The sequence below is a fragment of the Sciurus carolinensis genome, chromosome 2 (assembly GCF_902686445.1).
Source record: "Sciurus carolinensis chromosome 2, mSciCar1.2, whole genome shotgun sequence".
NCBI lineage: Eukaryota > Metazoa > Chordata > Mammalia > Rodentia > Sciuridae > Sciurus > Sciurus carolinensis.
In genome coordinates, this window is record NC_062214.1 from 33667849 (window position 1) to 33680897 (window position 13049).

Genomic DNA, 13049 nt, shown 5'->3' on the forward strand with positions numbered 1-13049 from the left:
CTGTGTACTGGTCAGACTTCCAGGAACATGCCTGTAGTCAAAGTTGGGTGTATTTGCTCATGGAGGAGTAGAACACATACCATGGAGAACAGTATTGATTCCATAAATGTTTGTTAGAGAAAACTTACAGGACTTGGGTTTATATTAGGTAATTTAGAGGGTTTAAGTTCCACAGTGGATTGGATGCTGTCAAGAAGCAGAAATAAACCTTTAACTGGTGTCTTTTTGAACCCAGAGCTTCTTGCATGCATAGCAAACACTCTTCCACTGAGCTACATTCTCAGCCCTTTGTATTTTATTTTAATACAGGATCTCATTAAATTGCCCAGATTGGCCTCCAATTTGTGATCATCCTTCAGTCTACTGAGTAGCTGGAATTACAGGCATATGTCACCATGATCCACTAAGATTGGGATCTTAATAAATCCTCTGTGGGGCGAGGCTAACAAGTGTTAATGATAAGGAAGCATCAGTCATTCTTATTAAAGAGGAATGGGATGTGTTTAAGCTTCTTTTTCCTTCTACCCTTGGCTCCAACCTATACATTCACGTGTGTTATCATTTTTTTGGCCCAAATTGGGTTATTTTTCTCTCTTAGAATCACAGAAACAATAAAGGAGACTGAACATGAGCAATCAGGAGTGCAGGAAGTTTCATTCTTGGTCAAAAGGAGAAGTAAGGAGAGAAGTTCAGATTAGCTTTTCTTCCTTCTCTCTCTCTCTTTTTTTTTTTTTTTGGTACCAGGGATTGAACTCAAGGGAACTCAACCACTGAGGCACATCCCCAGTCCTAATTCATATTTTATTTAGAGACAATACAATTTAGTGCCTAGCCATTGCTAAGGCTGGTGAACTCCTGGATCCTCCTGCCTCAGTCTCCTGAGCTGCTGGGATTACAGGCTTGCTCCACCATGCCAGGCATAGATTAGCTTTTCAACCTGTGGAGGTTGGGGAAGTCATAGATAGAGGATAAAAGAAAAGAGGAAGGAGCAGGCTAACAAAAGGGGAAGAATATTCATGTCTTTTCTGGGAATGGGTGGAGATTTTCTGGTACTTCAGGTGCCACCTCTTTTTGCTTCTTTTAAGGTTCTTTCCAATTGTGGTCATGGCAGTGTGTGTGTGTGGCAGTGGTGCCATTTAGCATGCAGATGGGATTATAATGCAGTTAGAAGTTGTTTGGAGGTCCCTCTGACAACCATCCTAAATCCAGCTGCTTTAGGCAAGCTCTTCTGGAGAGGAGCTTCCAGCCTGCAGGCATATGGTGTGCAGAGTTAAGATTAGGGTGGGGCAGAAACTCACCTAGTTGATGTAGGCAGTGCATTCGGTAACATGTGAACACCCAAACCCAAATATCCAAGTTATATCCACATCTCCTACAAAGAGCCATGCCCAGAAGATTGGGCCATTTGGGTGCGTAAATCTGGGATCCTACGAACCTAAGGAGTAATCTGGAAGGTGAAGGGTTGGGGATATAGCTCAGTTGGTAGAGTGCTTGCCTCATAAGCACAAGGCCCTGGGTTCAAATCCCCAGCACTGGGAAAAAAAAAAAAAAAAGTGGAAGGTGAATGAGCAGTCTTCAGGGAACACATTCTTCTAGATGACTAAGGTTTCTCACCACTTTGGAGGGAAATCAGAAGAAAAGGGATAGAAGACAAGTTCTTACCGGCTCTGCCTGTGTTTCAGGACAGAACTGACTCTGGATCACCATTTCTTGCCCTAAGCAACCAGGGGAACAGAGCTCAAGTGTGTGGGTAGCTAAGGTGAGGGGGGACAAGTCCGTTGCAAGTGGGGAGGTGAGAATACAAGAGTCTCAAAAATGTGTGAATAAGATGGTCACATCTCTGAAACTGGTGACCAACCTCAAATGAGGAAGATAATCAACCACTTGGTTAACCTTTACTAAATGAAGGGAAGCTCAATAGACAGCAGAAGTAAGGGAAGAGAAAAACTGATTTTGTTGTCTCAGGAAAACTGGGGTTTATTTATTTAAAAAGAAGATTGAGAAGTAATGTTTCAGAAGTATCTTGGGAAAAATAATCCAAACTCCAGTTTTTAGCCCTGGGGCACTTGGAATGTGAGAAAATAGTTTATCATCTAGGAAAACAGGAACAATGTTCAGCGGACAGCCATGCTTCAGTTTCGACAAATGCATTTTTCTGATCAAAGGTACTTTATTCAATATAAAAAACGCGTGTTCAGAAGTAATATCATTAGCACCTCAAAATATTTTGCTATGTGTGTCTAGGAAATTTGATTTCTCATGCTTTATTAAACATAGACTGTAATACAGAGATTAGAGAAAATAGAGGCAACTTTCATTAAATTTTATAATACAGTTTCACATGGGTTTGACCTTAATTCTGATTAAAATCTTTAAAAGTTGTACCTGAAATTTACCACTCTGAAAATCTTTGGATTTTCTTAAATGGAAAAAATCAATGGGCTTCTATTTTATTTCCATTGTCTTCCCTTCCCCCCAGCCCCTGACCCTGTCCTTTGTCATTTATTTAAGATACCAGCCTAATGTGATTGGGCTTCTTAAGAAGAAGTGCGGGCAGATGATGCTGGGCTGGGGCCAGTGCAGTCTGGGGAGCCTCTTGTCAGGAAATAGTCCTGGAAAGGAAGAGGCTTATTTTGTTGCGGCTGAGGGATGCATGCCCTTGCATTTGGACTACTGGTAGGAAGACCTTGCCCTCAATCTGTCTCAGAGTCCTGGTGAGGAGCAAATATATATTTCTTGTAAATCAAAAGACTTCAGTTGGGCATGGTGGCACATTCCTGTAAGCCCAGCCACTTGGGAGGCTGAGGAAGAAGGATCATAAATTCGAGGCCAGTCTCAGCAACCTTATGAGACCTTAAGCAACTTAGTGAGACCCTGTCTCAAAGTAAAATATATAAAGGGCTGGGGATGTGGCTCAGTGGTAGAGTACCCTGGGTTCAATCCCTAGTACAAAAAAAAAAAAAAAAAAAAAAAAAAAAAAAAAAAAAGAAGAAGTCTTCTAGTTTCTTTGGTTCCTTGAGTAACAATAAACCCCAAGCACATTCTAAGGCATATTTATTTTATATAGAGCGTCTGCTTCCTGCCCTTTGCCATCAAGTTTGCTTGGAGTGACTCTCCTCAAGCACTTACCAAACAAGTGGTTCTTCAATCACACCTGTAATCCCGAGTCTTGGAGTCCTTGAACATCCCTTCCTGGTGTCTGGAAGTCCTGCTTCTCAATCATGTCTACACACTTGCTGACAGGTTTAGAGGCTTCAGGACTAAATCTAGCCCAGAATCCTGCTTTCTCTCTCTGAGGGCTAGAATTGTGGGTGGGAAGGTGACCAGAGAAGGGCCAGATGATCTCTCCAGTGGTTGGTTTGTCCAGTCATCCCTCCTGGTCATGTGCGCGGGCAGGATAATTAGTCCTGGTAGAGACGTGGGTGAGTGGTAGTGGGTTGGAATGGGTGAGGAAAGTAGAAATGGCAGCCTAATTGTGCATTAATAGGCAACAAGGGGTCTCTGCATCAGGACCAAGACTAAGGTAGGACAAGTAACCCACTCACCAGGCAAACTTTAAGGAGACCCCTAACTCTCAGGATCATGTTGGTGCACAGCAGGCACCTGGAGTGCAGGGCTCTTAAAATTTGCTACTTGGATAACTTACTTCCCTTCCCTCACCCTCTTTCTAGCTCTGCTCTGCATGATCATCAGCATGTTCTCTGCTTTTCCACAACCCAGCGTATACAGTGACTTGTAGGAAAGTGTCAGAAGAGAAACAAGGAACAGGGTCCCACATGATCCATCCCTCACCCACCAAATTACCTTGATTCTTACTACTGTCCCCCTCACTCACACAGCTCCAAGTGCACCGGCCTCCTTGCTTTTCCCTAACTATGCCAGGCAGGGCCTACCTCAGAGCCTTTGCACAGGCTATTCCCTCTGCCTTGAATGCTGTTCCCTTACCTCCTTGAACCTTAATCAGATGTCACCTTCTCCTTGAGGCTTAGTGGGACTCTCTATTTATACTCCCATTAGCTGTCATTACCATGCCCATTAAGATACAAATTTTCTCAACCCCAGCTTTACATTTTTTCCACATCACCCTCTAACAGCCTGTTTCAGTTCATTATTATGTTCCTGTTAATTGCATCTCTCACTACTAGTGTGGTGGAAGCACCACAAAGACAGGAGTCTTTGTTTTGTGTCCTCATCTGTCCAAAGCACTTTGAACAGAACCTGGCACATAATCGGTGCTCAATAAATGTTTGGGATGAATTTTTCCCTCCCAAAACCAGGTAGACAGAATATAGCACAGCTCTCACTTTTAGTCTTTAAGCCCTTGTGCATCACACAAGTAAATTTCCTCTTTCTCCATTTTTGTGTGTGAAATTCCATGTATAGCATATTTGTAGGCAATAAAAAAGATTCTCCCAAGTTTTGCCACCCTGGGCTTTCCCTTACACTTGGGCCTGACCTTCACAGCCATTAAACCGTATTCTATTCTGTAGATCCAGTGCATGTTGCAGCAGCAATAGCAACTGCAAAGTTCATCATTTTTATGTCATGCAAGTTTATCTGCTTTTGGTGTATATGAAGCAGAACACGCCGGTGCAATGTTTCTGCCAAAGCAAGAGTTCCTACTGCCATTTGATGCCTCTTTATTGTATAAGCCCAAATAAAAGGCTATGTTCAGTGAAAGGGACATGCTGTAATTCAGTCTCCTTGTGGAGGCCTTTTTATTCTGCAGTCTGGTTTATTTGTAACTTATCCCATATATCTGCTCTCTGGTCTCTACACCTCATTGTCTTTCTGATGGCTGTGATGTAGTAATTCACCCTTTGGTCTCATTCTGTCTGCTCCTACTCAATCTCCTTCCTCCATACACTGCACACCCCCTCCCTGCCCACTCTGTCCCCGGCTGGTCCTATTTCTTCCCTCAGGCAGCTCCCTTTTGACCAGTAATTGTACAAGATGTAAAAATGGGTAATGTGAAACAAATGCATGATAAAAACGTATCAAATATGGGTAAATTGGTAAATCGAGCATTTCTGAAAATAAGGGCTTCATTCCCTGAGAGAAATAATAATAATTTAGGATACAATTTCATGACTCCAGAAATGCACACATTAAATGGATATCCAAATACACCCTGCTGTTGTCTGTCAAGGATAAAGGATTTCAAGGGCAATTTTCCCCATTGGAGGTTAGTAATGGAACCATATGGTTAATAGATTATTGAATCCAGTGTTAGAAGTCTCTGGAAACTGGTTTTGTCTCGATAAGGAGCAATTGAGTAGGAAGAAACTTTCACATCCAATGTCCACTAATTATAGCATGTCTGAAAGAAACTTAAAAACTAGAACTAGCTGGGTATGATGGAATCCCACCAGCCTGGGAGACTGTGGCAGGAGGATCCAAAGTGCGAAGCCAGTCTCAATAACTTAGCAAGGCCCTAAGCAGCTTAGTCAGACTGTCTCAAAATAAAATATAAAAAAAGGGCTTAGGAATGTGGCTCAGTGGTTAAGCATCCCTGTGTTCAATCACTGGTGAAAAAAAAAAAAAGCACCAAAAAACTAGAAATAGTTTTCTCATCCTGAATGATCATGTGTACCATGCAAACTATTTCAAAGACATAAGAGAACAAAAGTTCTCTGATAGAACTTCCAGAGTTTTCAGTCGATTCCTACTACAATTATTTGATAAATTTCAGCAAATAGTTTCCCCTCCCATGGTTTCAAGGTTTGAGAGTTCTTCTAAACTGGTAGTTAAAGTTATGATAGAGATGAGGAGAGGCACAGATTGGAGAAAAGAGGATGAGTGGAAAAGAGAAAGGCAAATATAGACCGTAAGGGTGCTTGCTCAGGAGCTGCCTGCCAGGGTTCCAGTACCAGCTTCTCCATTTACTGGCCACAAGGTCTTAAAAACCTCCCTCTTAAAAAAAACACTTTCACATGGTCGGTGTAATTTTAAATTATGGAAATAAATGTGGAGGTTCCTCAAAAAACTAGGCATGGATCCATCATATGGCCCCGCTATACCACTCCTTAGTATTTATCCTAGAATTAAATAAAATTATAATTATGACAGTATACATTCATATCCATATTTAAAGCAGCACAATTCCCAATTGCCAAACTATGAAACCAGCCTAGGTGTCCATCTCCAGATGAATGGATAATAAAAGTGATATATATATATAGATCACACACACACACAGATATATACATATATGGTGCAATTTTATTCAGTCATAAAGAAAAATGAAATTATGTAATTTGCAGGAAAATAGATGGAATTCCAGACCATTATGGTAAGCAAAATAAACCAGCTCACAAGGTCAAAGGTCATATCAAATGCAAAAGACAGAGAGGGAAAAGAATAAGAAAGGTGTTGGGGGAACTCATGAAAATTGAAGGGACATTCATAGAATAGAAAAAAGGGACCAAGGGAGGGAAGAGAGGAGGGAAAGGGAGAATATTAGGGAAGGATATTCGCAAAATTATATTGTTATGTCAAGTGAACATACAAATATGTAACAACAAAGCTCACTATTATGTACCACTGTAATGCATGAGTGAAAAAAACCTTCCCTCTTAGCAATCCAAACCTCCTTTCTTATCAGTAAAATGGAGATGATAATAATACATACCTTCTAGGGTCATTGTAACTAAACATTCAACAACCCTACTTCATACACAGAAATGACATGGCCATGAATACCCTACAAATGTAAGCTACTGACATAATTGAAATACAAAAAGTCAAACTTTAGCCTTCTTTCTATAAATACAAGAGTCATGGCACTTCCTATATAGGCAAGGATTTCCTATCAAGCCAAAATGAGGGTGGGGAGTCAAGTCCTGTGTCAGGCTGCCATGATGGAGCCTGTGGGTGCCCTCCATGCTCAACCCTTGGCATCTGCTTCAACTGGAGGAAGGTGCCAGAAGCCCAAACTATGCAGTAAATTAAACACACCCCAGACTTTGGAGTCTAGTGGGCACTGAGAAAGGTGAACCTGAAAAAATTCCTGGGGTTTAATCTCACATTCTCTTCTCTGTGACCTTGGGCAAGTCAATTAATATTTCTAAACCACAAAGTCGTATTCTGTACAATGGAGGGTAATATTTTCCTTATGAAATGTTAGCAGCATGGGATAAAATACCTCTCTAGAGCAAAGCAAATTCTCACCCAATGGCAGGTTTTGTTTTCACTAGTAAGTGATTAAGAGAAAAGGGTTAGTGTACCCAGGGAAGGAAACACCAGCAAGGCAAGTAACCTCAGTTGACCTGAGAATATGTACTCAGCATGGCTAGCTCCTTCACCCTCTCTCAACACATCCTCACAACAGATCTGTGGAATGAAGTTTATTGCTCTCCCTTTACAGATCATCAAGTCAATGCACAGAAGTATAAGGTGGTTTTTCCCAAGGTCACACAGCTAGGGAGTCTAAGAGATAGCAATCAAACGTTAAGTTTGTTTGAATCCACAGCCTGTATGCAAAAATCAATGAGATAAAGAATTTTAAATCTTTAAAATGTTGCTTTCTTTTTATAGTGCACTTATTTTGATGGACTCAACTATCATAAAAGTTAAATTGATTATGTATGAAAGGCGATCTGTGAATTCACTTCTAAGAAACAGTGAGAGAGATTCTTCTTGCTCCATGCAGGCAAATCCTTCTTAGAGGATATATGCAAATGAAGTACGGAATTAGAAAGCCTTATTTATACTCCAGAGCAAGGGAAGTAGCTTAATGGCATAGCTATAAAGAAAGCTCCGTGTTCTATAGGGGAGGTAGAGAAGATAGTGGCAAAGATTTAGAAGTAAAGAAAGTGAGTCGAAATTCTTACTTGAAAGGAAACCATGTAAAGAATAAAAGCAACTAAAAAGCAATGCATGAGAATGTGAAACTTCAGTGGTATTGACAGTGACATAATTAAACAATAAATGAGATTGCACCACAATACTAGTTAAATAAGAAAAACATTTAAGAAAAAATAATGTCCCAAACTGGTGAATATGCAATTTGCAATCTGGTCCCTCCTGCATTTCTCTGGGCAATCTAAAATGAAAAGTCGTTTGGAGACACATGGGAGACTATAGAAGTATTCACATTCTTTATTTCACTAATTCCCCTTCCAAGAACCCATTCCTAGAAAATCATGAAAAATATAAAGGAAAAATGAAGATATTCTTTGTAGGTTTATTTGAATGACCACTCTTAAAACATACTCACTCCACAGCTGAGGGATAGTTAAATTAATTAGGATACTTGTATATGCTTAGAATTTTATACAAATATTGAAGTTTATGACATATGTATTTTTTTAAAATATAGAGGGAAGAATGAAGTACTGATACATGGTACAACACAAATGAACTTTGTAAGCCTGCAAAAGGAAAGCCACATACTACATGATTCCATTTATATGAAATATTTAGAATAGGCAGATCCATAGAGACATGAGTGGATTAGTGATTGCCTAAAACTAGTTGGGTGGGGTGGGGCTGGGGTGACTGCTGGTAGGTACACAGTTCTTTTTGGGGGGCGATAAAAGTTTCCTGAGGAAGATCGGAATGAGGCTGGCATAACTCCATGAATATACTAAAAACTATTTAACAGGTCACTCTGAATGCTGAATTAAATCTCAGTATGTCTTAACAATATTTTTTCAAAAATACAAATTATGTACTATAAAAGTCACAGAAATACATGAAAAGCAGACTAGAAGTAAACAACCAAATGCTAACAGTAGTTCATTGAGAAAGTGAATTTGTGGGTGAGAATTAGAATCATTGAAAATTTTTTCAGTGATCAGATCTTTCATTATCATAAGTGTTAGATATAATTAATAAATAGAAGAATCATTCCCCTTTACAACTGTGTCTTCCCTTCCATCAAATCCAATCTTCTTTTTACCTTGAATAATTGAGAGTCAAATATGTTACAGTCTGCCACCCTCACAGCCCCTTCTCACTATTTAGTACAATTCTGTGAATGAAAAAGACATCCATATAGACTGAGTGTAGCTCAGTGCCTGCCTAATGTGTGTGAGGCCCTGTGTGAGGGATTCCATCCCCAGCACTGGAAAACAAAGAAAAGAAGGGGGAAAAAAAAAAAAAAAAAAAAAAAAAAAAACCCTCCACCATATTAATAGGGTTAACCCCAAAGGGGGAAAAAAATCTGCACTTTAAAATTTTCAGCATATTGAATATACATCTGTTCTCATTTTTTAGGAAGTGATAGAAGCAATCGCAGAGTGTGCATTTAAGACCTCACCTTTTCCAATTCTTCTATCATTTGAGAACCACGTGGATTCGTAAGTATTCAGTACATTCAGTGAGGAGTCTTTTCGCCAAGTATGGCATATGAAATAATTTAACAATCTAATAATTGTTCATCAGATTTAAGATTATTTGACATTATTTCTAGGTGTGGGGGCACATATCTGGAATCCCAGTGGCCTGGGAAGCTGAAGCAGGAGGATCAGAAGTTCAAAGCCAGCCTCAGCAACTTATTGAGGCCCTAAGCAACGTAGCAAGACCCTGTCTCAAAATAAAAAATAAAAGGGCAGGGGATGTGGCTCAGTAACTCAGTGGTGAAGCACTGCTGGGTTCAATATGTGGCACTAAGAAAACAAAAGATTGTTTGACATTATTAATGGTGTTCAATCATTTTATCATGCTATATAATAAGTGGCATGTTTTCATTCATTTATGATGGAACTTATTCATTTAAATCTCATCAGCACTAAAAGTCCATTGGACTTGTGGAATTTATTTTCATGCCATAATATGACTTTCAAACTAAGGACTTCTGTTTATGATGCAATTGAACATATTTTCTTATATAACACATATCTTCTTTATAGATTTGGAATGCAGTGGGCCAATTTTATATCCCTCCTTCATCAGCTCCGTCTACTGCATTCAAATTTATAGTCAGTTTCACCATCTTAAAATGACCAGTTATCTACCTGTGGCTGGTGGAAGGAAAACTGCAAATTCTATTCTGCCACTTTGTACTCATGCAGAACTCAGCCTAGCAAATGCTCCATCCTTCCTCTTCCTGTTGGTTTTCCCATTTGTTAATATTCGTAAACATTCTCCTACTTCGAAAAAACTTGCACTTATTACTGAGTACACAAAGAAAAACTAATTTTTGCCTGTTTTCTTCTTTCTTCCTTTCCTTCTTTTTTTCTTTTCTTTCTTTCTTGATGCTGGGAATTCCACCCAAGGCCTCACAAATGCTAGGCAAGTGTTCTACTGTGAAACTACACACCTAGTTCTTTTTTTTATTTTAGTTTGAGTTAGGCTCTTGCTAAGTTGACACACACCTGGAATCCCAGTGGCCTGGGAAGCTGTGACAGGAGGATTGCAAGTTCAAAGTCAGCTTCAGCAACTTATCAAGGCCCTAAGCAACTTAGTGAGACCCTGTGTCAAAATAAAAAGTACTCAGCCTCCTGAGTAGGTGGGTTTACAGGTTGATTTATAGGTGTACACCACCACTACCACCACACCTGGCCTATTTTGCTTTCATTTATATCTAAGATGTGCATATTAATTTATCATATAGTCACTTTAAAGAACTTCACAAGAAGACTGTCCTCTGGGATTGGAATTTAGCTCAGTAGTAGAGAATTTACCTAGCATGCACAATGCCTTGGGATTGATCCCAGCACCAAGAAAAAAAAAAAAATTCTCTATCTTAAATTCTTGGAACTTAAGTTTACCATCAATGCAATCAATTCAATGTCTGAAGAACACCTAGTGGGCCACCATTGTTCAAAAGACCTTTTGTGACCAGGCACAGAGGCTCACACCTGTAACTCCAGCAGCTCAGGAAAGTGAGGCTGGAGGATCAAGAGTTCAAAGCCAGCCGCAGCAACTCAGTTGAGATTCTGTCTCTAAATAAAATACGAAATAGGGCTGTGTGGCCGTCCGTGGCAACAGTCGATTGTTACCACCTGCAGCAACAATTGCGCGGGTATTTATCGGAGGTGGATTGGAAACTAACTACTTCTACTATCTTTCTCTTTAGTGCGCTGCTTTCTTGCTTGTTCACTTGTTCCCTAGCTTATAGAGGAAGAAAGGCTTTGAGAGGAGAGAGAGAGAGGCTTTGCATAAGAGAGAAAGAGAGACTTTGCTTAAAAGAGAGAGACTACACTTTCAGAGATGCTACTTCTTAGTTCTGCTGCTTCTTCTTAAAGGTGCATCCTGCATCCTGCGTCCTTCACTCTGCTATCTAGAGGTGTGGCTTTACTTCTCCGTTCTGCAATCTGTATTCTGCCATCTATCAGAGGTGCTGCTTCTCCGTGCTTATCCGGTTATCCGTGGTGCTTCCTATAGGTGTGTCTTATATACCTAAGGCAGTCAATCAGCTTAGGATTAGCACAATTGAGGCACGCCCCTCTGTACCAATCAAGAAAGAATGAGGAATATCTGTTGACCACTAGCACAAAGGCGACATTAACTAATCAGGCAAAAGTAGATCATGCCGTGTTAACATTAATTATGTGCCACCTCTTAACTCAACGCCAGCCACCATCTTAGGGTTACACAAACATGTCTTCTGCAGGGCTGGGGATGTGGCTCAGTGGTTGAGTGCCCCAGGTTCAATGCCTGGTACAGAAAAAAAAAAAAAAAAAGACCATTTGTGAAGCCCTCCTGTTTGCCTCAAGGACTCAAGCCAGTTAACTGACCACACCTGTCTAACACTGCTACCAATTCCTTTTCTCCTCCTTTCAATCAAGAGTCTTTCCCAGGTCACTGATGTTCTTTGTCTAACTTATTTGCAACATGGGCTTGCATTCGCTCTTTCTTCAACAATTCACTGAACCTTAAAGAAGCAATTTGGTCACCATCAGTTTTCCAAGTAACTAAATGTGGACATTTGTTAATATATACATAGAGAGAAGCCTTATTCTGACATAAATGATTTTATAATGGTCTGTACCTCTATTGCCCTCAGGAAATCCAATCCATGTTACATCCATCAACCCTTGATTCTGTTTCATTTTCAAACATCGTCCAATGAATGCTGTAATCATTTTGCACATAGTTCTTCCAATACTCCTGAGGGTCGGTCGAAGAGAATGGAATTTATTCTGTCCCATTGTGTTTCTTGGGGCACCTTTACTGTGGCTGTGTCAGACAGCTCCTTCGTGGCAACAGCTCTGACTTGCCTGAGACTTTGCTAAAGCTCTTCCTCATCTCTGCCCATCCATTTGCCTGTGGGCTCCCACAATACTTTGCTAATTTTCTTTCAGGCACAGTTGTCACCAGACTGGTTGATGTGTGGGGTTTGTGTTGTTTTGTTTTGTGCTATTTTTGAGAAAAAGCATTTAGTGTGCTTACTTTCTTCAATATTAAACTAGACAAAATGAAAGACTATGGTTCTATTCTGGATTATCCCACCTGCTATACTGCACTCTCCCTTTAGCTAGCCAAAGAAGTACCAGCAACTACCATGACCATAAAAATAACAATAGGTAGCATTTACTGAATGTGTATTTTGTGCCCAGCAGCCTTCCAATTATTTTACGTGCCTGAGCTCATGCAAACCTCAACATGAACCCAGGTGCTCCTCATAGTAAATGCGATGATTATCCTTAGTTTATGGATGATGAAACTAAATCCCAAAACTGAGCAAGGCCATGTAGCTAAAATACAACAGAGGTGGAATTCAAATTTAGCTAGCCTGGGCTTGAGAACAAGCACCATTCCCTGCACCTGCACAGAAGCATCATGAGCCTCCCAAACATCAAATTAAGTCAACCAGAGCATCTGCAAAGCAACTGTCTATAAATGTTCATGCTTGTGTGGCTTGTGAACCACAGGAGATATATATATATATTTTTTTTTTCTTTTTTTTTTCTTTTCAGTATGGGGGAATTGAAATAGAGGCACTTTACTACTGGACTCAAGACCCAGTCCCCTTTTTAATTTTTAATTTTGAGATGGGATCTTGATAAATTGCTTAGGCCCTCACTAAGTTGCTGAGGTTGGCCTTGAACTTGGCATTCTCCTGCCTCAGCCCTGCCCCCTGCCCCAAGTTGCCGGGATTA

At 40.2% G+C, this 13049-nt stretch overlaps 1 protein-coding gene across 3 annotated transcripts in view; it reads left to right on the plus strand.

Moving 5' to 3' along the window:
- The window catches only part of Plcb1 (phospholipase C beta 1), a 710759-nt gene that overhangs the window by 529019 nt on the left and 168691 nt on the right, over positions 1-13049 (plus strand). For all 3 annotated transcript variants that reach the window (XM_047539543.1, XM_047539544.1, XM_047539542.1), the window contains exon 12: positions 9220-9302. In XM_047539543.1, coding sequence (XP_047395499.1) covers positions 9220-9302 — 83 coding nt within the window. The remainder of the gene's footprint in view (positions 1-9219; positions 9303-13049) is intronic.